Here is a 24044-nt window from a genome sequence, read left to right as displayed (position 1 = left end):
AACTTCTCATCTATCTCTCAGGAATAAGCCTATTTTAAGGTGGATTAACATCTCCTTAAAGCAATGTCAAACAATTTTTAAACTTTCAGTGTCCACTGACAATCACCAGCAGTTAAATCCACAGATTAAACCTGTCGTCTTTTTAAGACAGTAATGCTTTGCCATTTGTTTTTGATTTTATTTATTTATAAAATGTTTTGCTCCCATAAACTGTCCTTTGATGCCATTCAGTCACTTGTAGCTCATGGAGAGTAGTTATAACCATGTAACCATGTGTTAGGATGGTGTTGCGAGATCAAGGAATCCAAAGAGCCCACTGACTCGGTTTTTCCCAACAACTCAGTCGGTCTGCTTCATTTTATCATTTCATCCTGCAGGACATTAAAAACCACACTTGACAGCTGGACACCAACTACCCAAGAGCAGCGTCAGTCAACATCTGTCCTATTCATCTGAGAGCCAGTCCTCCTTGCTGGCTGTGGTCTCTGCGGTGGTTGTGTTGTTGCTGCTGAGTGCCTGCTCCAGCAGGGCTCTCTGGGCTGTAGCCGGCAGGTACAGGAAGGCATAGAGCAGCGCCAGCAGCAGCAGAGCCAGCAGCAGAGGGAGGCCCCAGTCCGATGTCATTATAGGCTCATCGCAGCGAGCCTGCAGAAATGACTTCGGCATCGCGAACAGACAGATCACAACACTGAAGTTGTGGCAAGGTGAAAGAAAAAGGAGAAAAATACAGAAATACATGCAAGGGCCAAAGGAGCCACACACAACCACACTTTCACTTTCTATTATCAACTTAGCTGTTTTTCTTAACTCTCCAGAAAAGCAGGGAAACACAGCCAGCCAGCCTGTATATTCACACCTTTGGAGGAAACAGATGATACAAGATTGAGAAAAGGTGAGAGACACAGCTAGTATTGCATGTTTATCACACTGGTTTCCGTCCGGCACAAAGATTTCAAACCCCTCAGGAGATCTAAAGAGTGCAAAGAATGATATCCAAGATGGAGACAGTCAGCTTGGACAGTCAGCTTAATCCAGAAATATACCACATCCAGGTGAGTTTTCATTCGCAAAAGTACAAAAGATGAAACTCTCTTCTTCTTGACGCTTCACAATCACGTTATCTTAAATTTGGCAGTATTTCCAGTTAATGTTTAAGATTGTATAGTTAAGACAGCAAAAAGAATATCCAGTGTTGGCTCAAGGAAAAATAACAGATTCTCGTTATCGACAAAGATGACAATGAATGTGTTTAACGCCTGTCAGTCCATCTCCTCTTCATCTTCCCCGTCATCTGACTGAAACCTTTGTGATTTCCAATGAAACTGCGTAATGCCACGTGCATCTCCTTGTGTGTGTGTGTGTGTGTGTGTGTTTGTGTGTGTGTCCTGCTTTCCTGTCACAGTGCATACCCAGGTAAACATGCCAATCTGTCATACAGCTCTCTAAGATGATTTGCTCCGAAATGTTATGCAACAATATCTAGAAATCTGACAATAGAGACAAGACAACACGTTTGAATCCAAATCTAGTGAAACACCTGTCTCATTTACACACACACACACACACTCACACACGCACACACACAGAGTGGAAAGCAGATTGAGTTATGAAATGCCAATTATATAATGACTCTTGATCTTCTTAGCTGAAACACATTCATACCTGGCTGGGTTCAGGGATTACTTAAGAGTCAGGACTTAATTCAACCAGTGTGTTTCAGCACAGTGTGTTCAGAGCCTTGCTAATAATTTGTTAGCTTTGAGGTATGAAAATGATCAGTGTGTGTTTGGATCCATACCACAGAAGATGATGATTATGCTGGAGGATTGGCTTATTTCAAAATAAAAGTTCCGTATGTAGACTTGCAGTTGAGTTGTTGCTACAGTTGTTGGACTGTTGAAGATAAAACATGAAATGAAAATAAATCACAGGCAGCACGGTGGTGCAGTGGTTAGCACTGTCGCCTCATAGCAAGAGGGTTCCAGGTTCGAATCCCGGTCTGGGCCCTTCTATGTGGAGTTTGCATGTTCACCCTGTGCCTGCGTGGGTTTTCTCAGGGTACTCCAGCTTCCTCCCACAATACCAAAAACATGCACATTAGGTTAATTGGCTACTCTTCATTGCCCCTAGGTGTGAGTGTGAGAGTGTGTGGTTGTTTGTCTCTGTGTGTTGCCCTGCGATTGACTGGCGACCAGTCCAGGGTGTACCCCGCCTCTCGCCCGTAGTCAGCTGGGATAGGCTCCAGCTCCCCCGCGACCCTGACGGATAAGCAGTATAGAAAATGGATGGACACACAGTCACATTAAATAAGCTGGGAAACTTGCTTCAGGTAACAGGGCCCAGCTGGGTTTGGTCTATACAATGTTTGAAGTGTTTTAAAAAGTCCAGATGTTAACTGTAGGTGGTGAACAGGTGAAAAAGAAATAGTGATAAATTAACCAAACTAGTTTAATCAAAAAGAGTTTGAATGAAGAACCATATTTAATTATAATAGTGAGTCCAATGATCTTTAGTTTTTGACAAAAATGATGAAATGACTGAAACTAATAAAAATGTTCTTAAAAATTAGATAATTAATCCAATCTTTTTTATATAAAATTAAAGATCACTTCCACACATATATTAAGGTAGACATAAACATTCTCTCTGTCTGACATGGTTATTGCAGGATCTTGCAAGATCTTTAAAATGACACCTATCCCTTGTCCCACATTAAAAATTCCAAAATATATGAATATGCAAATAATTTTCAGGTCATAAGCTCAACTGCTGGACACAAAATGTCTACTACTTCATTATGAAGCACATTCTCACTCTATGTTGTTTTGTATGAGGCTTCAAGTTTGCACACTACACCTGTATCTGCCCCTTGACAAGAAAGAATAAAATATTTTTGGGGAGTTTTGCTCAAATTAAAAATGTCCACACAGCTCTGATGGGCCACAGAAGTTTTGAGAATGGGCAAAAGTGTGCTACAGAAAGCTGAACTGAAGTGTGTAGCCCCACCATGGCACCTCTCTGGCCCTGCTCCTGGAACTCAACCTTTCTTTGTCTCGGTCCCAGTACTCTCTGATGGTCCAGGAATTATCATCGTCATTTACTTTTCAAACATGAGCCTCCAGCTTGTTACACTTTGTGTATATGAATAACGCACGCAGTAAGAAAACAGTGCTTGCCTGCAATATCAGTGAAAGGACTGGATGCTGTGGCCCTGAGATAGACCACAACATGAAAAAAGACAAAAAAAGAACCGACAAAACAACAGCATTTCATTACATACCACATGGTCACAATACTGGATGAAGCGTGTCATCAAAGCCGTTGACCTCTGCCAGATGAAAGTGTCGAGGGGAGGTCGAGGTGAGGGATTATGGACCTCACAAATAATGTGACTGGTGAGTCACATGGAACAGTACCTTCTGACAGGGCAGAAACAGATGAAACAAATGCAATAGACATAATCCCCTGTGTCAGGATGACAGACTCCTGCGTTTTAGGCTCAATAGTATTGCCACAATCCAAAATGTGGCCATTAAAAAAGCATTTTGGTAAACTGCTTTGGAGAGGAGATAAAATTACATCAATCTGCTTCACTGACTGATGAACATTCACACTTACAGTCAGTGAGTCTTTCTCACATCACGCAGTGTAGCTGGTCATGGTAGAAAATTCACTGATCAGACTGAAAACATTAATGAATGCTCTGTTCATTGTCCCAGCATGCCATGTCGGTGAATCCCCAAACAATAATAATGTTGTAGTACCACATACCACAAACCCAACCAGTTACCAATTAAAGAGTTGGGATGTCTTTAAACTTTACAATATAAGTTTGAGCCTGAGGGGTCACATGGTTGTTAAAAGCATGAGAAAGAAGTAAATATGTACCTCAGTTACACAAAGTGAAATATAGTAACCCCACCCAAGCTACACACAGAAAATATTCATAAACAAATACATTAATACGTGCAAACTAGTTCATCTGGTTACCTTATCATCACTGAGTAAGTGTAATTATTCTTTTGTACGTTTTATGCTTTTTGCACAGTTAAGATTGCAGACTGTCTCCACCTCCCTACATTCTTTATTGTGAGTGTAATTCATCAACCAAAAAAACACACAAAACACACACTAAACAAAGTTAAAGATGAATTTGACTGATAGCTTTATAATGATTACTATGACTAATTGATTATAATGAATATTTTATCAATTTTCTTTAGATATTACGATCATATGTATGTGGGATCTGGAACATGTATAACATGTAGAGCAGAGGATATTTGCTCGGTTACTTGAATAACTTTCTAGAGTGAACGAAAGGGCTGTCCTGGCCACAGAAGTCAAGACACAAAATTGTGTTGTTACATTGTTACGCTCCAGTACAGTAGATGGCGTCTTACACTTTTCATATTGGTTTCTTACCCGCCATAACAAACAACGAAGAAGAAAAAGCGACTGCGCAGTCCATGTTCCACTTGTGGATTTGTTTACATCTTTTATTTTTCATAAAAATGTACGTTTACTTTCGGTATCTGAAAAAATATCCCACTCATTAAGCTCGGTTAGTTATTTGTATTAATTTACCAGACAATCGCAGTATTATGACACTAGCAGATAGCTAGTTAGCTCATGATGTTAGCAAGCAGTAGCTAGCAAACCAACGATGCTAACATTTCTAACCAATAATCAATCACGGCAGTTCTTTTCTGCATTGGTAATTACCATAATATGGCAGAGTACACTTATTTAAGAAAGAAAAGAACTTCATAAGGTTACTATACATAGCTACGTGTTCCTGTCAGTGTGCGCAGTATGTACTGCTCGACATGTTGCTGATGCTCTTTTACAATTTTGTTAGTTTTTGTTCGCAGTCAGTTGATTTCATGAGCTGTTAATAGTATCTTACTACTTTATTGGATTATTTCCATATGTTTCTTTATTCTTGTACCTTACATCGCAGAGGAGAATGTTGTAGTTTTTGCACCACCGCTACAATTGTTTAAACTTGTTAGTCATACTTTTAATAGAGTAGTTTTACATCTCATTATTTATACTTTCCTCCTGTTGGTGCGCAGTACTTACTTTTTTAATGCCTGAAAGATCGCTACATATAATGTCTTTTTATGTGCATTTGATGTTTCTTACATGTACTGTACAGTATCTAGATGAGAAATTCAAAAGCCAAGATAAATTTCCATTATTGCCGACATTAATGGACAATAAAGTTTTTCCAAACTTTGACTCTTGAGCTTATAACGGCTCTGAATATTCATTGCGCCATTGCCTGATTCAGTCATAATGAAAGTGAGACTGTGAAATATGAAAACAACCACTCTGTCTTTACAGGCCTTTGTGAGTTGTTTCAGCTAGATGCCACACGATGACCGCCGAGCCTGCCAGCCTGGAGAGCCTGCGTGTTTTGTACCAGAGCGATGACTACATTGTGGTGGACAAGCACTGGGACATCCGCATTGACAGTAAAATGTGGTATGAGAAACTCACTGTACAGGCACAACTTCGGCAGCACTTCCCTCAGCTGGCAGACCCCAGCACCTACTATGGATTCAGGTCAGAATCGCACTAACCACATTATCTCACTTCCATGATGCTCATAAAAAGTAACTGCCTCATCATCTGTCCCTCTGAATAACAGGTTTTGTCATCAGTTGGATTTCTCCACAAGTGGGGCTCTGTGTGTCGCCCTCAATAAGGCTGCTGCCGGCCAGGCATACCGCTGCTTCAAGGACCGCACTGTCACTAAAGCCTACCTCGCTCTTGTATGTAACAGAAGCTAAGTGACACACATGCACATAGCAGAGTTATGTCTCTATATGTGGTGTGATTAAAAGAATCTGCAAAAAATTAATTTAGAATTTCTTACCTCTCAGGTACGTGGCTGGGTGGAAGAGAAGACACAAACTGTGAACTTCTCCATTGGCAAGAACTCTTCAGAGGGGAAAACACACATGATGTGTATTGAGGGAACAGAAGGTATAAAAGCCTGGCTTGGCGTGTCCTGTATATGTGTGTGTGATCAAAATTTTCAAAATTGTCATTTAGGGTTTATCAGATGATACAACAGAATGATAAATTAAACTGTTTATATTCCCATCCTTCTCCTGTAAGGTTGTGAGAACCCCAAGCCTTGCCAAACAGAGCTGACGGTATTAGAGTATGGGTTGTATGATGGAGACCGTGTCACCAAGGTGTTACTGCAGCCACTCACAGGTAACAACACACGTTTGCTTCTTGTTGTGCATGAAAAATGAAGGATTTCTTTCTTTCACCTTGTTTAGAAACAAATCGTATCTGGACAATACTAAAGAGAGCGTTTATGAAGAATTTTGTTTTTAGGTTATGTCTCGTGATTTTTTTGTTTGTGTGCAAGTGATGTAAGAGCAGTAAATGGCACAGTCTCACACACACAAACACATGCTATAAGCAGGCAAAATAACCTACAGAAAATATTTTTATAGGCTAATGGTGTTGAATATATTTCTAAATATTGCTTTTTTTAATCAGACCTGCTAAATTCCAGGCACACTGGTTTGCGTAATGAAAATGTTTAGTTAACGGCACAGACTTTTGGAGGCCTGTCCTCACCACCAACTTTGCCCACCTAGGACGAACCCACCAGTTAAGGGTCCACTGCAGCGCAGTTGGCCACCCCATCGTCGGGGACTTCACCTACAGCTTTGGAGAGGACGATGCCCCTTACCGCATGATGCTGCACGCTCACCTCCTCCACATTCCTCTGGAGCCTCAGCCTCTGCTTGTCTCTGCTGGAGACCCCTTTCGCCCCACAGAGGATCCTAAGTGGGTCCCGCAGCGCTCGTTACAGACCCTGGCAGACACTGTGGACGCCCTGCTGGAGCACAGGGCGAAGGAGGGCAGGAGGATCAAAGAAAATGAGAGAGAGAGGGCAAGAATGAAGGAGGAGAGAAGGAAAGCCAGCAGGGAGCAGAGGACTGAGGAGGAGAGTGAGGAGCAGAGGAGGCAGTGTCAGGAGTGGCTGAGTGAATGGGCTGGAGACTAATGTATTATTATTTATGTTAAGTTATTTTAAATGTTAGCTTATGAAGGCCACGTGGAGCATGCCTGCTCCATTTTATTGACCCCCTGTATTGCATGTAAATGGCATACATGGAAGTGAAGCAGTATTTTAATTCCCTCACTAACCTATTGCAAACAATATATGTGAGCAAACTCTGCGCAGAAGAGCCCAGACCCAGACTCGAACCTGGAACCTGCTGTGAGGCGACAGTGCTAACCACTGCACCACCATGCTGCCCTCGTATACACGTCCTCAAACTTATTAACAGTTATTAATTTGTGATTTTTGAGATAAGTTTCTGCTATATCTGGTCAGATAACTTTACCATGTGTGTTGTTACACACCCTGTGTGGCTTTTATCTTACATAAATCCTAGCTGAGAGAAGATAGCCCACTGCACTGTATGTCAGTAAGAACGAAGATTCAGCCATTTTCCCTTTTTTTTTTTTAAAGCAGTCTGTTTAACATTAAAAAGTTTTGTGTCATTGTAAAAACAAAAATCTACAAATAAATCTTGGTTCAGTACTAATAGATAAAGTAAAAAATAAAAAAGTACTACTAAAAAAAAAAATAAAATAAATGGTGGAACAAAGATTCTTTAATCATTGCTGCTTTAACCAGTTACTGTCAGAGGTCCCCAGAAAGTGAGCGTGGTTCACATGTGAGTAATCAAAGGATTTTAGCTTAAACACACATTGAGAGGAAGGCATTTACTGAAAAGAAACCAATCAGGAGAAGGTTGTAGGAACATTTCTACACAGCTGTTAATTTGTCTACAACAGCATGTCCTCAAACCCTGAGAGTCCGTGTGAGAAGGGTATGGCCTAGAGACGCCAACAAATGGCCCATGGCAGCAATTATTGCATCATATATTAGAATAAACAATTTGTGACGTGCAATAAAATAAAAATAAAAGAAAGGAAAGAAAGACATAAAGCACAAAACTCATCTATCTATCCACGGTTCTCTATTATAAGGTTTCAGTGAAACAAAATTGTACAGAAAGGTGCGTTTGTGTTGATGAAGATGATCCTGTTCACCTAAATTAATTTGTAAAGGGTGAAAGCTTTAAACGACTTAAGCCACGGTGAGAACTACATTACCCATAATGCTCCATAAACAAACGTCTACAAATCCGTCACAGTGACAATACATTGATTGGTCAGTCCACAAGGAAGCGAGGCATTAACGGCCAGCTGCGGGAAGAATAACAACTTTTTAGTCGAGCAAAAGGTTGGAAGCACAAACCAAATTCAAAATGAGCTTCTCGGTTTTCTCATATGAGAGTTTGGTTCATGCTGTGTCAGGGGCAGCGGTAAGTTCGCCTTTCTTTCATTGTTCATGTCTGTAATTATAATGACAGCTGTAACGTGATGACAGCCTAACTGGTGCTCACACGCTGCACATCCTTCACACAAAACTCCATCCAAAATGTCCCCTGATGTTTAGATCTGATAGCGCAACATATCAAATTATAAAGTGAGTGTTGAAATGTTTTGACTAACCTTTCCGTTCGGCAGCAGCTGGTATTTTATATGCCCTGCCAAACTTGCCGAATTGAATAGTATTTTATGATCATTCAGAAAATACATTATCTTCCGCTGTGAGCTTGTGTTATTCATGCATTTTTTAAATTAAGAATTTTTTAACTGGCGTTTGGTGCAAGATTTCTTCCATATGGTGCAAAAGGCATTGAATATGCTGAGTCTGCTCCCTGTACTAGGGAAGTGTGACTGCCATGACCGTGTTCTTCCCTCTTGATACTGCCAGACTGAGGCTTCAAGGTAAAAAAAAAAAACAAGAGAGAAGCAGTCTTATTCTTATTTACAGTTACAATAATAATTAATGTAATGTGTATATATTCAATACTTGTTGTACTTTTGTTTGTATTCAGTGGATGAAAATAGAAAGGCCAGATCAACTCCAGCCATCCTGGCAGAAATTGTCAAAGAGGAAGGACTGTGAGTGAAAAACGTCATTAGACCAGATTTGATTTTGTTGCTTGTCAGTAAATTCTTGACACTCTGTGTTATCTTTGTCAGTTCATATATGTAAAAACATATCCCACATTTCACATCATGCCCCTTGTCATTTTGAGCACTACAAATACAGGCAATGAAGAACGTCTTCAAGTCCTACACACAGTGGTGTTAGAGCTCTCTTAGCCCGTAGTGGAGGTGGACATTGCTGTCCTTTAAAGACACACTTCAGGCACATGCTGTTTTGATATCCTGACCTCCCTAAAACCATTTAGCACATACACACACATCACAAGCACATCACAAAAAGGTGCAAAGAAAAGATATGTCCACAACAGTATATCAGCAGCAGGCCTCCAAGACGTAAGATGTGTGTTTGCTGTCCCCATTTGCAGACTGGCTCCATACAGAGGTTGGTTCCCGGTTATCTGCAGCCTGTGCTGCTCCAACTTTGTCTACTTCTACTGCTTCCACAGCCTCAAGGCTACCTGGTTGAGGGGACAACAGTCATTACCCACCACTGATTTGCTCATAGGCATCGCTGCAGGTAAACCTCATTAACTCAGATCATAAAAGGGTTTGCTTTGGTTGCCGTCTTAAGTTTCATCTTCCATCTTGTCTCCAGGTATTGTAAATGTACTGGTTACCACTCCTTTGTGGGTTGTCAATACCAGGCTAAAGCTTCAAGGTTCCAACTTTCGCAATACAGACATACGGCCCACCAACTACGCTGGCATTCAGGGTATGTGGTCATTGTCTGAAATTGCATATATATTCTAATAAGTTATTCTGAGTCGGGATTTATTTTTCTGAAGCTCTTAGGTCTCTTTTTCTCAGTAATGGCTAATTTGCTCTTTTGCTTTTTGCAGATGCATTCGGGCAGATCATTCGCAATGAGGGCGTGGGAGCACTGTGGAATGGGACCTTCCCCTCACTGCTGCTGGTGCTGAACCCAGCCATCCAGTTCATGATTTATGAAGGACTGAAGAGGCAGCTGAGGAGAGGAGTTCCCAGGGAGGTGAGTGAGAACTGGAGAGAGATGATGGCAGGATTAGGAAAAATATCTGTAAAAAGGGAAAGGAAAATTGAGTGCTGAAATCAGAGCGGAGTTTTAGAGGAAGGAATGCATGGCAAGAAGAATACAGATTTAGGAAACAAAGTTGGATAGTTTATAATTACAATATTTTCCTTTCATCGTTCATCACATAATCCTTACAAGAAATTCTGACATTTCAATAACAAATAGTTGTATTTTAATTTCAGTGTTGATATTTTTGTGTACATTGTTGAGCCCAGCCAGTATGGGATTTTTAAGCTAATATCAATATACATATTTGATAGTAATAAAAAAGTCAAATTTGGTATTAAAGAATTGGAACAACTGAAATTTTATAGTTTTATTAATGACAATGGCAGTGTTAGATTATATATCAGGACAGCACATTTTGAATCGAAACATGAAATAGAGGTTACATATATAAATACTCAAAATATGTTAAACTCAAGTTAGATTGATGTTCTATACTTATTACTCTATACACTGTAACTTACTGCGTTCAGTGAGGACACAAGCCCACATTACATCACCCTAAAATGTAGAAATGTAGCATACATTTTATCATAACAATTTTAAACTTTAGTTTGTTATTTCTACAGGCATTGCAAAAAATCTAAACCTGTCAAATTGTACTTACTTATTCAATAAGATGTCAGTAATACCATAGTTACATCATGGTTATAAACGACCCACGTATCCGCTTACCAATGTAAAAGTGAAGAAGAGAAATCACTTTAGGTCATCCCATCATCTGCATGAGTAAACACCTGACAAGCAGACGCTTGGTAATTCTGTTCACATGATTATCAGGTGGCTTAGGCAGAGAGTTTGGCTGAATGTGTGAACCGTATTTCATTCCACGTGCGTTTGAACATTTTTGTGAAGCATTAAAGATAATCTGATGTTCACGATAAAGGAGGGGAAAATGTTACTTATTCACTTTACCATTTACGGTTCGATCAGACAGAGGCCTTTTTGTAGATGCATGACACCACCTTCTCTTCTTTGCTGTAGAAAACAGCAAAAACAGCAGTGCGGAGCACAAAATGTGAAAGGTTTTTTCTTCTTTTGTCCCCCAAAGCTGTCATCTGCTGAGATCTTCGTCATTGGTGCTGTTGCCAAAGCTGTTGCCACCACTGTTACATATCCACTGCAGACTATTCAATCCCTTCTTAGGGTAGGTTTTATGTATCTTTGCCTCTGGGAGAGCTGTGGTTGGTTAACATTTTGAATTTGTAAATGTATTATTCAAGGTTATTCTGTTTCTCTACAAACAAAAGCATTTGCCACCGAAACACTTGAAAAAAGTGTTTAGGTCACACATAAAAATTCTACACATCTAAGAACAAATGTTTGTGTTTTTTACTTTACGATTACTACAGTTTGGTCAGTTTGGCGAGTCAACAGACAAGTCAAAAGTGCTGTCCAGTCTAAGGACTATCAAGTGTGTTTTGGTCAACAGAGTGAGGTTGGTACACATACACACAGTTACATATTAAGGTTTCCAAATAAGGTTGAAATTTTAATTTTGTCTACTTTTATGGTCCCATTTTATTTGCTCTCTTTGGAGATGAATAAAACAATGATGACTTAGATTTTGACTTAGAGCATTTGTATCAGTGGATTTACAAGGACTTTGTTGTAGAATGTGAAAAAGTGTGGTAAACCGATTTTTGTTCAGACTAGCACCTTAAATAGTTTTGGCATATGGAGATTAGAATTGCTATTGCTATTATTAACTGGTATATCTGAAATCAGGTCACAGACAGTCCTGTATATCATTTAAAGTGACACCTACAGCCACCTAGAGCAGCGTGACTTGGATATTACAATGAAGAAGTACACATGTCCATCATGGGGTTTACAACTTGTTCTTATGGTATTTATTTGAAAAACTGCACCACTAGTTAGCATCTGAAAAACATTTCAGATGAATTAACAATGCCTGAATGTACAAATCTGTCCTGCTCACTTGCAGACTGGACAGTCAAATTCAAAAGTCATAACAGTCAATTCATTTGAGAAAATAATCAGGTTTTCTTGTGGTCTGAACAATGGGCCCCATGCAAAAACATTTTCATATTTGCCTCCTAATGTCATGATTTAATTTTTGTTTATACAAGTTCAGTATACAAGTTATACAAGTCATTTTAACTCATTTTGCCTATTCAGAGTACCTGCACACTTAAGCATAATCAGTGTGCCTACATTGGCCATATAAGGCTACCTGTTCCACTCTGTTAGTGGGCAAGTTCCATTTGAAAGCATGTTACCATGCCATTTTACCATGTAAAAAGAAGACTTGCACATTGCATAGCCTCCAGTTCTGTTGTTGGAAATCAGCAGAAGAAAAGATAACAGGTTTAGCAGAGTCAGTCTGAAATAACTGGTTTGAAATAAAGCTAGATGCTAAAAAGCTCTTAAGCAAAGTTGTCCGTGTCTAATTTGTAGTCTATAGTCAGTGATGTTGCAAGCTGAGGCAGCTGTCAGAGTGAGACTTTTGCCAGCGGCTAAAATATAACATTCAGTGTTTACATTCCTGCTATTAAGTGTGATTTATAAGAACAAATTTGTGCGAGTGGTTCTTGCTTGAGACCCATTCTGTTTTTAACCTCTGAGTCTATCATGCAGCGCTTTCTTTTGCTTTTGTGTGTCTGGAAGGACAATACAAGATATAACATTGCATGAAAAAATGTTAACAAAGACTTCTGCTTTTTCACATAATCGAATTTAACATGATTCTTCTGTTTTGACCCTGCTTTCTTTCTTTAGGAAGTATGGCGTGTTAGGTCTGTTTAAAGGCCTGGAGGCCAAGCTGCTGCAGACGGTGCTGACTGCTGCCCTCATGTTGCTTCTTTATGAGAAGATTGCCAGCTGCACCTTCAGAGTCATGGGACTGAGCAACAAAAACTTCAAGAAACGCTAGCGAGCAAGACATTTCCCAACCATGGACACTGGACCACTTTAAAGCACTGATGGTACTGATCACTGCTTAGGGCCGCAGCGATGGAGACTTTCTGGAAAACTATCACCTTCCTTTCATCTTTAACGGTGACCTCATCTTGAAAATACTGTCAGGATAACATTGATTTTGCTGTTTTGTCCTTCTGTAACAGTCCTGAATGATTATGATAAAAAGTGCTGGAAATGCTGAAACAGATTCACCATTATCACATCAGGTTACACAGTGTCGTGAGTACAACGACTCCCATTAAACCTCAACTTTATTTGTCCTGGATTTTCTCTGGATGTCTTTTGGCTTTTGAGGCTTATTATTTATTCCTGTTATATCCGATGTCACGAAAGGCCCGACCTGAGTAAGCGATTTCCAGGTTGTAGAAATAGGAATCTAACGACAAACAGTTAGTGCAGATCCAGACTGAAGACGGTAAGAGCTGATCCTCCACACAGATCTGTACCATGAAACCTTTCTCCTCTCTGTTGGAACAGCAGAGTCACAGTCTAACTGTTTACACACCACAACTGCTAGCTCCAGGGACAATTCATAGTTATTTACTGTTCTCAATAGATCATCTGGTTCTGAACAGAAACTAGAGAGTGATTATTGAAAGATGTAGTGTGAGTTTCATTACAGCAGAAATGAAACCAAATCAAATGGTTCTAACTGAGCCCGAGTTTCCACAGTGTAGGAGAGCAGAGTCACGGCCTTCACACATACGACTGATTGACTCTATAAAACACCTGAGGGAGGATTGAGTTTAAAGGTTGATATTCGAGGTTGTCACAGCAAACCAGAGAAAACATAAAAAGAAAAGAGTTTTGTATTAACTTCATATACTGAATATTACCTTGGGACAACACTGGTGATGTCATCAGGTCTACCTTGAGTTTTCTATGTAATATGTAATGGAAGTAGAGATTAGACCATATCAGACCGGCACGCACTATGGGACACACGTGGAACAGTCGTGAGAGCCTGCGCAAATAGATAAGTATAGGTATAGGGCATAAGCAGCGCTACAGGAATGGTTGCCGTTTATCCACATGCTATACAAATCAGTGCTGAGACTACAGTTACGCGACGCGCCTGTAGCTCAGACTTTCATTATTACGTAAGTACTTCAGCGGCTGTGGCTCTCGCTGATAGCAAACACTATTAAAGTTGATTTGTGCCTTTTCGCGACTATGGATTCAACAGCCACTAAAGAAGCAGAGAAGCACTGCGTCCTATGCTGCCAAGAAGTCGATATTTTCGCCTTAGGGAAATGCGACCACCCGGTTTGTTACCGCTGCTCCACCAAAATGAGGGTGCTGTGCGATCAGAAGTACTGCGCAGTCTGCCGGGAGGAGCTCGACAAGGTGCGCATTCCATTGCTACTGTGGCTCGGGGATGGCCCACGGTGGTGCTAGCTAGGCCGCATCGTTCTGTTAGTTTTGTTGTATGAAAATTTGCTGATATATTTGAATGGTAAATTCATGATAAATAAATAAAAAAACATTGGTGGTTAATAATATATAGAAGCCAATGGCGTTTACTAGTTGCTCAAGACTACTTTTTCTCGCTGTCATTAGCTTAGCTAAGTTATCTCACGCCAACATTAGCAAATCTGTCATTATAGGTTAGCTCGTTAGCTATACCCTAAGTCAGTCAGTCAGCTAACGGGCTGGCTTCCGCATGTGAGCACTTACCTAGTCATTTTTATTTAATGATGAAGTGATAGTAAACTTGTGATTTAGTGAACTGTCAGGACACGTTAACTGTCACCTCTCAAACAGACCACCGTGAGAGATGAGTAGTGTGTCTGTTGTCATTTCTCGGCTGGTGTGTGTTTAAATGCCAAGCTTTTTAAAGATAATTGTCGTGTCTGTCTGTCAGTCACTCCTTCCTTGCGCAAAGCTGCTCTCAGATACAAGTAAGTATACTAGTTAAGGTTAACGATGGACGTCAGCCAACCTGCCAGCGCAGCCTGGCATTGTGATACCAACAAGGGCCTAGCTCTCCCCTCAAAAGTTACGTTAGCAGTCAGCTTGTGTCAGTTGTCAGCTACTTTTACATCTGGATGTCACTATTGTTGCTGTTTGGGCTTTATAACGTGAATGCATTCACACAGTTCCGTAGGGTGTGACTAAAAATGTGCCGTTTATCCAGCTCTTTATTAAACCAAAACCTGTCTGAGAACCTAAATGTTGTAAGTTGTCCTTTCAACAGTGAAGTACAGCCCTTTTATCTCCCCACTTTCCTCAAAGATTGTCTGGCATAAAATGATCAGCAGTTCTTACATTCTGACTTTTATGTTGTTCTCAGGTGGTGTTCGTGAAAAAACTAGAGGCCTTCTCGTGCTTGCCCTACCAACAGTTCCCCTGTGAGAAGAAGCATGATATCTATTTCAGTAATGAGAAGATCTATGCCCAGTACAGGTACTGCTCTGTTCCAGTATCCATTCCTCATGATTGTGTTGGTCACACACTGTTTGTAATTTGAACTCTTTTAAATACAATCAATGCAGACTCAACCATTAGATGGTAATGTGCTGGTGATATTTGACTGTGTCTGTTAATTTTGTGTTACAAGGCCCTCAAAAAAGTAGCCAAAATCAAGGCGTTGGGTTAAAGAAACCCAATCAACGTTGATTTTAACGATTAAAACGATTTGTTTTATAAAAAAGAATTAATGTGATTTCATGTCACTTGCATGTGCATTTATGCATGGTGAAACAGGCAAACCATTGTTGTGACAGTGCAGGCGGTTCCTCACTCTGAAATAACGCATCTTTCCTTCACATACTCATTGAATTTTCCATGTTTCCGCATGTCTGTTTTATCAGGCATCTGCTGTTGCCAGAGTGCCTCCGCTGTTCAGAGCCTAAAGTCTTCTCCAAGTTTGAGGAGCTGGAGCAACACATGAGGAAGCAACATGAGCTCTTCTGCTGCAAGCTCTGCTCAAAGCATCTCAAGGTATACTCATCCCTAACCCGCTGATCCTGGGACATGCCGGTCATTTGTCATAGTCGTAATACCACAAAAATTGTGTTTGACCACAGCATAGAAGGCAAATTGAGTTGACAGCATAAGGTCTTGCACAGTATACCATTAGGTGCACAACACCAGGAAAGAGTTTTTTTTTTTATATTGACGTTTCAGAATTATCAGTAAATATTGATCCACGTAATTGTTCCCAGCACCAGCTGTTGTGCAGCAATTACAGTGTAATCTATTCTATGTATTTATTACTGGACAGATCTATTTTTGTCCCCTTAAACTGTAACTCTCAGACCAAACACTGGAGCGCTTGCTTATAAAGTGGAAACTACCTATCGGAACATTTTGAAGACTTGTTATGTTAAGATGATGCTCCTTAAATATAACAGTTTTTATTTTGAAGTGTTGTGTGTGTATTCTTCAGTGCTCTGAAGCAAGTCATGTTGAACATGTCAGAAGAAAATATTTCAAAAGATCAAGATCACGGCCTACTGCTGTCAGAGATTTGTTGTTTGAACTTTTCCTCTCCCACCAGATCTTCTCCCACGAGCGAAAGTGGTACAACCGTAAGGAGTTGGCACGTCACCGAGCGCACGGAGACCCAGACGACACCAGTCACAGAGGACACCCGCTCTGCAAGTTCTGCGATGACCGTTACCTTGATAATGATGAGCTGCTTAAACACTTACGTAGGGACCACTACTTCTGCCATTTCTGTGATGCAGACGGTTCCCAAGAATATTACAGGTGTGTATTATTTCAAATGCACACAGAAACCACATATAGCCATTTAGCTTTTCAGTTTATTGATCATTTTTGTAATTTGCTTAAAAATCACTTGTTGACCTTTAATTTTTTAACCATGCTGCCAATAGTGATTATCAGTACCTGAGCGAGCACTTCAAAGAGAGTCACTATCTGTGTGAGGAAGGCCGCTGTGCCACAGAACAGTTCACCCATGCATTCCGTACTGAGATAGACTACAAGGCCCACAAGGCAGCAGCACACAGCAAGAACAGGGCAGAGGCTCGACAGAACCGCTACATCGACCTACAGTTTAACTACGCCCCGAGACAACAGAGGAGGAACGAAGGTTGGTGAGAATGATATTCTTCTGTGAATGTGTGTGTTTGTGTGTCAGGGTTAGTATTAGTTAACTACTGAAGTGAGAAAAAACATTTTAATTAACTGAAATAAAAATGTAAACTAAAAAAATTAAACTAACAAAACAAACAAAACAAAACGGTACCGGCAAGACTATTATAAAGAAAATATACGGTACACAAAATGCCCACAAAAAGCATGAAAAGACATTAGTTGTTTAATAACACACGGATGTCTGTATAACTTTTGAGTCAGTTGCCTTCACAAAGTGATGTGTCTGTATTGTAATATCTCTCTTTTCAAATCTTGCCCCATATTATAGTGAAATAAATGTTGAAACTGAATATTTTTAGACAATAAACTAAGCTAACAAACTGAAACTGAATTGAGATCAGAACTTTAAAAATAAAAACAAAATAAAAATAATAACATAAATTACAAGGTTATTTAGTTAATAATTCCTGTGTGTGTGTGGAAGAGACAGACCTTATCTTTATATTTAGGGGATCACTATTGACAAGTGTAGTTTGAACGAAGAGAATGTGAAGAAAATGTGTGTGTCCTTAGGTCTGGTGACAGGTGAGGACTATGAGGAGGTGCGTCACAGTCGAGGAGGAAGAGGAGGAAGGTCTCATGGGGGACAGAAGAGCTGGAGGTACTCCCGGTGAGTCTAAATTAGCTGTGCAGTGTTTTTTTGGATGGCAACAGCATACAGAAACTGTGAAGGATAAACGAAGAGCTTGGTAACCAGAGTGCTGAGCATCCAGTGCCATTGGTGAAGAGTGAATGTGGAAAATATGTAATGAATGGCTGCGTGAGGCTGTCACAACTGAGTATCACAGTATGCTGCCTGGCTCTGTGTGTGTGTGTGTGGATTTGCGCATTTGACATGCAGTGCTTGGCAGTCTCTAAAGGCTTCATCAGATGTGACCAATTTATGCAAAATGTATAAGCTGTTGCAGTCAGATTCCTGTATCTTCCCAGTCATGGTGCATTTTTTTTTTGTAACTGTCAAAATTGTCAGCTGTCAAAAAACTGAAAAATGCTGCTCACAATTTCCCAGAGTGATGTCATCAAATTAGGTACATTTAAGAAGCTGGAGGCAGCATATCTTTGACATTTTTGCTTGAAAAATGACTGAAGCAATTAATTAAAAATTGCTGATATTTTTTGTGATTAATCAATTGGCTAGTTGTTGGAGCTGTAATTTGGTTTCTTTTTGCTTTTGTGGGGTTTATTTGAGTGTTTGCTCATCCACACAGAGAGGAAGAAGACAGGGAGGTGGCTGCTGCTATGAGGGCGTCCATGGCGATGCGTCGTCAGGAGGAGAGAGGAGCGGTGCAGGAGAGGAGCGCTCCCAAACACTGCCGAGAGGACAGGACAGAAAGGACAGAGCCAGAAGAGCCCAGACACAAGAATGGACACATCAACCAAACAAGCAAACCTCCAGGTGAAAAAGGAAATGTACCAGTTAATGTATGGTCATTGATGCAGCTAATTTAACTGTAAAAGCTGATACAAGGATTGCAGGTGACTGCAGGAAATCACTCTGTGCTGACATGTGCTTCTTGTCTTTTCTGTTGCAGTAAGAACAATGAAGAGCACTGAGCCAGAAGAAGATGACTTTCCAGCTTTAGGGGCCACAGCTGCCACATCCATGTAACTACTCACATACAGTGCAAAGTGAAATCCGTATCACACATCATGTTGAAATGATGAATGAAGTGTTCAATTTTTGTTATTGTCTTTCCCCAGAGTAAATCCAGCTCCTGTGCCCGTAGCAGCAGCTCGAGCAGCTTTAAAGGAAGACGACTTCCCAAGTCTCTCGGCTGCTGCTGTCACATCACCAATGACCCCTGCTTACTCTGCACAAAAGAAGAAGACTTCATCTTTCCAAGAGGAGGATTTCCCCGCTCTTGTGTCCAAAGTCCGGCCCCTCAAAACTGCAGCTCGCACCAACTCGGCTTGGTCCAACCATACTGCTCCAGCTAAACCCACCACTCATCCCCCTCCTTCCTCAAGACCTCCCCCTCCACTCTCATGTGCACCCTCTGGCCCTCAGGTCCTCTCCTCCTCAGCATCTTCTTCATCTTCACGCAGGAAAAAGAAAGTAGGGGACAGTGGGAAAGCCACATCTACCCAATCTCCTCCTTCTTCTGATGATGAAGGCGGCGGACTGACTCAGCAGGAGTTCCGCTCGGTCCCCACCATGTTGGATATCTCCTCTCTGCTCACCGTTAAAGGAGGCAACAGCAAACCTCCTACTGTGGCCTCCAACCCTCCAAACCAAAACCCCAACCCTGATCCTCCTACCTCAAAAGCCAGCAAGAAGAAAAAGCCGCAGAAGAACACAGCTGTGCCCCCTACGTCTTCATCTTCAGTTTCAGGGGTGACACAAAGTGTAAGTGCAGTCTCAGTGGAAACGGTGGCGCAAAAGGAGAACGTCCCTGAGAAATCTTGGAACAAACCACTTTCCGGTGCTGTGACAGGAGCTCTGACAAGTGGGTTGGTTAATGGCCACCCTGAGAAATCACCACCCATTAATAAAGAGGCAGTTGCGGTAACGCCACATCCCAGCACAGACCCACCTCTTGAACAGGAGGAAGAGTTCCCTGCTCTCATGACCAAGAAACCACCACCAGGTAAATCACTCCATAATATTTTCTTTTGTACCCATGTATTTTCTACTGTATAAAATGATCAGAGGTTTACATCATTTGCAGTGAGTTGACTGACTGAGTGTGTTTGTAGGAAAAAAACCAAAAAAAAACAAGTCAGACAGATTTTCTGGAAGTGAATTGGAAATGCTCCAGTTTATCTCTCAACATTCAAAGTCAATAAATGTTTCCATAGCAAGTTAAAGTCTCAGCCTGTTGTAACTTCTCGTCTGTGCAGTAGTTTTTAGAGTTATTGTATTGTCAGTATTAAGGCTCAGTGAGTCCTGTGTTCGGGTGTGTTTGCTGAATATACAGCTGTCTAGCTGTGATTGCCAGGTGCTTGATTGCCACCTCAAATTAGCTAGTTTCATTAGTTTGGGTTTTTGTGTTCAATTACTATAACACTTAACACACATATTGCCATTGCTGGGAGGACATATCTTGAAGGGTCCTGCTGTTGCAGTAGAAGTAGCAGCTCACACTCTGTTCATCTTTCAGGATTCAAGAGCTCCTTCCCGATGAAGGCCTCCGATCTGCCCCCTCCTCCACCTGGCCTAGGAGTTGCAGCCGCTAGACCTCCCCCAGGATTCACCGGGATCCCCCTCAACAGCAACGTGGTGGTGCCTGCTCCCTCTGCAGTCAACCTGTGAGACCATCTCCCTTTTTTTTCTACATGAGCACCATTTGTTTTGTTGATGTTAGTCTTGTCTGGTACAAAGTGTGTGAACTTGAATGTTTTTTTTTAAATTTCCCAGGCCCCCGAAGGTGTTGAGCAGTGATTACATGGCTCCGGATGACTTTCATCAGCGGAATCTGGAGTTGATCCTGTCCATTAGAAAGTACCTCCATAATGATGAGTCAAAGTTCAACGAGTTCAAAAACTACTCTGCACAGTTCAGACAGGTACTCTCTACGTAATTATTAAGATTGTCATCCTGAGAACTTTGTTTACCAACGACAACAGCATGTAACTTGTGGATTTTTTATTTTTTTTGTGATTTTACATCAATAGTTATGACAACAAATTAATTCTGATCTATAGATATTTTTCTACAAACAACTTCAATATGCATTAGTTAATATTGAGACAAAAGCATGTTTAATAGCACCCCAGGTTAATGGTTGCGTATTGGTAGCTTCATTGCTTCCTCCGTCTGCCTCCTGACCCTCTTCCTTTGCTCTCAGGGTGTGATCTCAGCAGCCCAGTACCACCGCAGCTGCAAGGACCTGCTCGGAGACAACTTTAACCGCATCTTCAACGAGCTTTTGGTGCTCTTGCCGGACACTGGCAAGCAGCAGGAGCTCCTGACTGCCCACGGAGACTGCAAGGCAATGGAGAAGCAGTCAGGTGCAGGAGGAGGAAAGAAGAACAAGAACAAGAAGAACGCCTGGCAGACAACGACCCCAGCGGCTAACGCAGCAGCTGAACTGGATTGTCAGGTGTGCCCCACTTGCAGACAGGTACTGGCCCCCAAAGACTTCAACTCCCACAAGACCCTCCACGTCGGTGAGAGTGAGGAGTTCCCCTCCTTGCAGTCAATTAGCCGAATTATCAGCTAGCCCCTTGCTTTTCCTCTGCCCTGTTTGCCATCGTGGGGTTAACTTTCAGTTTTCCCCCGAGTCCCAGTCAAAGTCAGTGAGGGAAAACGGCAGGCTGATTCCAGTGTGAGCACATCCCAGCAGAGTTTGGGGATTATATCTCATAACAAATTGGAATTTAAGATGGTTTATGGTGTTTTTACTTTCCATGGGGAATTGTGTTAATAGGTTTTGTGTGAATGTTCACAAGTTAAACACAAATTTGCCCCATTTCAACTGATGTCTCCAGCTGGCACTGGTCTAACCAGAATTTATTTAATGAAGAAAGAGGAGAGACAAGCTGAGGCTTTGCTTGATTACATAGCTCCCTAATAAAGGAAATCGTATTCATTTCAATGTTTTGCTTTGCCTTTTCACTTGATGACAAAAGGTGTTTTGTCAGAGTTGATCAAGTTTGATTAATTCCCCTGCGGGGCAGCTTAGTTTGATGGCAAAATAAACAAAAGCACGTTCAGTTCAAATGTTCAGCACCATATTTATTTAAGTGTAGCAGTTTAATTGCTTTTAATTAATTGTTGCTTCATGGGGAGAAAGGCCTGTTAAGTGTTTTGAGACTGGATTTTTCCCTGTCAGAGGTATCATATAGGAGGGTGAGTGACAGGAAGTAAATAATGGGAATAAGAACAAATTTTGGTTCACATTTAAATGCTTTATACCTTTTGTTTTTTTTTAAAGAGCATTTGGTTCACTGAAGATTCACATTAGAGTTGGTGATTGATGAATTGGTTAATTAGTGCAATGGTGTGAAACTAAATGGAACTAAACAATAAAAGAGTTTCCTTGCATGTTTTCCACAGTTATAACTACTTACTTTACTAGGATTTATTTTGGGTATACCTTCTGTTATCATGAAGAAAATTTAGTGCAATCATAATGCTTGTAATACAAAAAAAAGTCATTCCGAACACCACGCACACTCACTTTTTGCCTCCATTTGAATTCCAGCTCTGACACTCTGGCCATGTTTACTCTGTTTGTTTGGAAGAGGGCTGGTTACAACCAGCACACAGTCTGTTCATCTTCTCTCTCAGGACCCTCAGCTTGCAATGCTGCCCACCTGGGTGTGCATCTGTCTCGTGTTTGTATGTGTGTATGTTTGTGCATCTGAATGAGTGTGTATGTATGTAGAGTTTGTCTATTCATCGTGCAGCAGCTGCCTGCCTTTTCTCTCTGGCTTCAATAAAGCTGTTGTCTGTCAACACTTTAAATTTCTGTATCTTTTTTTGAGGTCTGTGAGAGAGATTAAAAGGTGTGGTAAGAGAGTAACACATTTATCGTTGGGTGCTTTTAAGCGTCTTTTTAGTTTCTGCAATATAACAGGACAAATTGCATCTTTAAACCTTTTATAATTCTGCCGACTTTCCGTTTTTCTGACTGAAACAGACTTTCCAGTGAACTGAATTTAAACCTGCAATAACTGATTTTTTTTTTTTTTTTTGGACTGTACATAAGCTTAAATGTATGTCTGCTGTTCAGTGTTGAACAGATGCTGTATGTTGCGTTTTTTGAGCCTTTTTACTGGAAACAGTTGCCTCCTGTGGCTGGAAACGACACTGTAAGCAGACTGAGTGAACCAAAACACTGAGGTTGCAGCCGAGCAGCTAACCAATGAGCTGAAAGGCACTAAAAAGCACAGTAAAGCAGAGAGGACCCACAAATTCCTTGGAAGTTTCTTGACTACGTGCCACCCTTTCATGGTGTTGTAAAATATTATAGCTTATTTTAACATAATCCAAATCTTCACACATCAAAATCAGGGACAGACACAGGCAGTCCAAAACGTGTTTTCTTTTTTATTGGTGTGACGGTCAGACTGCAGTCCAGAGACATTCAGGTAATAAGACAGTGACACACATCTCTGTATACAGCTTTTTACACTGAAGAGGTCAAACACCTTCAGAACAGGAAGAAACAGCTCAGAAGAAACATGTTAAAGGGGTAGCACGCTACAAAAATCAATGGTTGCTTGTTTGTTGATCGATGGGGATTCAATTTTTGTTATCAGAATTATGGGAGGATGATATTGTAACATCCATGCATTTTTTTTTTTTATGCTGGAAACCACACAACTGATGGCACCAGCTTCACTACATAGCATCAGTCTAACAAAACAACAGCATGATCACATATAACTTTGATTTGGGTGCCAACGGCGATTTTAAGAGTGGTCAAACAAAGTATTTCCAACAAAGAACGCATTCTAGTTAATAAATAATTATTATTGATATTAGTTTTTTTTATTATTTTCAGTAGTACAGGACAAACCAGACCCTAGACAGCATCACACACAGGTTCCATTTACTTCAATAACATACTGAATTTTACAATCAACCAATACCACGGTAGTGTACAGGGGCCAGAGCACAAAACATGGAGAATGCTTGTATTATTATTTTATCTACCACACAGATTGAAGAAGAGACCGAAACACTGAGAACGATAGTACAACCTGACCTGACAGTACCCCAAACTACCTAATAGTAGCCCCAACAGCACCAAATACCACCATCAACACCCCAATGTCACCTGACCCCAGTTAACAGGCTACTAGCAGCCCAGTGATACCCATGATGTAAAGAACTATACTGGCAGTTTTTCATATTGTAGTAGTCTTGTTCATGCATTATTACTGACATTTTCCAAAGCATGCC

General features: G+C 40.9%; 3 protein-coding genes across 4 annotated transcripts; all 3 read left to right on the top strand.

Annotated features, from left to right (window-relative positions):
- The first annotated feature begins 4376 nt into the window (after positions 1–4376).
- Positions 4377–7525, top strand: rpusd1 (RNA pseudouridine synthase domain containing 1). Of its 2 annotated transcripts, none has more exons than XM_046414617.1 (6): positions 4377–4516; positions 5350–5571; positions 5657–5780; positions 5892–5994; positions 6130–6231; positions 6627–7525. In XM_046414617.1, exons 2-6 carry the CDS (start codon positions 5384–5386, stop codon positions 7037–7039), a joined length of 930 nt encoding a protein of 309 aa, XP_046270573.1. In that variant the 5' UTR covers positions 4377–4516; positions 5350–5383; the 3' UTR covers positions 7040–7525. The 2 variants fall into 2 exon arrangements, with proteins under 2 accessions (XP_046270573.1, XP_046270574.1); XM_046414618.1 differs by having other exon boundaries at positions 4418–4564.
- A 681-nt stretch (positions 7526–8206) lies between these two features.
- On the top strand, positions 8207–13331 carry slc25a17 (solute carrier family 25 member 17). The gene is made up of 9 exons (XM_046414616.1): positions 8207–8372; positions 8781–8841; positions 8952–9018; positions 9432–9583; positions 9662–9778; positions 9906–10054; positions 11175–11270; positions 11476–11561; positions 12866–13331. Exons 1-9 carry the CDS (start codon positions 8316–8318, stop codon positions 13017–13019), a joined length of 939 nt encoding a protein of 312 aa, XP_046270572.1. The 5' UTR covers positions 8207–8315; the 3' UTR covers positions 13020–13331.
- Positions 13332–13996: 665 nt separating this feature from the next.
- Positions 13997–22601, top strand: znf598 (zinc finger protein 598). Its single transcript, XM_046414614.1, has 12 exons — positions 13997–14413; positions 15360–15472; positions 15880–16009; positions 16569–16780; positions 16909–17126; positions 17705–17801; positions 18400–18587; positions 18724–18796; positions 18893–19779; positions 20293–20440; positions 20550–20697; positions 20980–22601. Exons 1-12 carry the CDS (start codon positions 14240–14242, stop codon positions 21352–21354), a joined length of 2763 nt encoding a protein of 920 aa, XP_046270570.1. The 5' UTR covers positions 13997–14239; the 3' UTR covers positions 21355–22601.
- Positions 22602–24044: the final 1443 nt, after the last annotated feature.

This window comes from Scatophagus argus, chromosome 16 (genome assembly GCF_020382885.2).
Source record: "Scatophagus argus isolate fScaArg1 chromosome 16, fScaArg1.pri, whole genome shotgun sequence".
Lineage (NCBI taxonomy): Eukaryota > Metazoa > Chordata > Actinopteri > Scatophagidae > Scatophagus > Scatophagus argus.
This window is presented reverse-complemented; position numbering and strand designations above follow the sequence as displayed.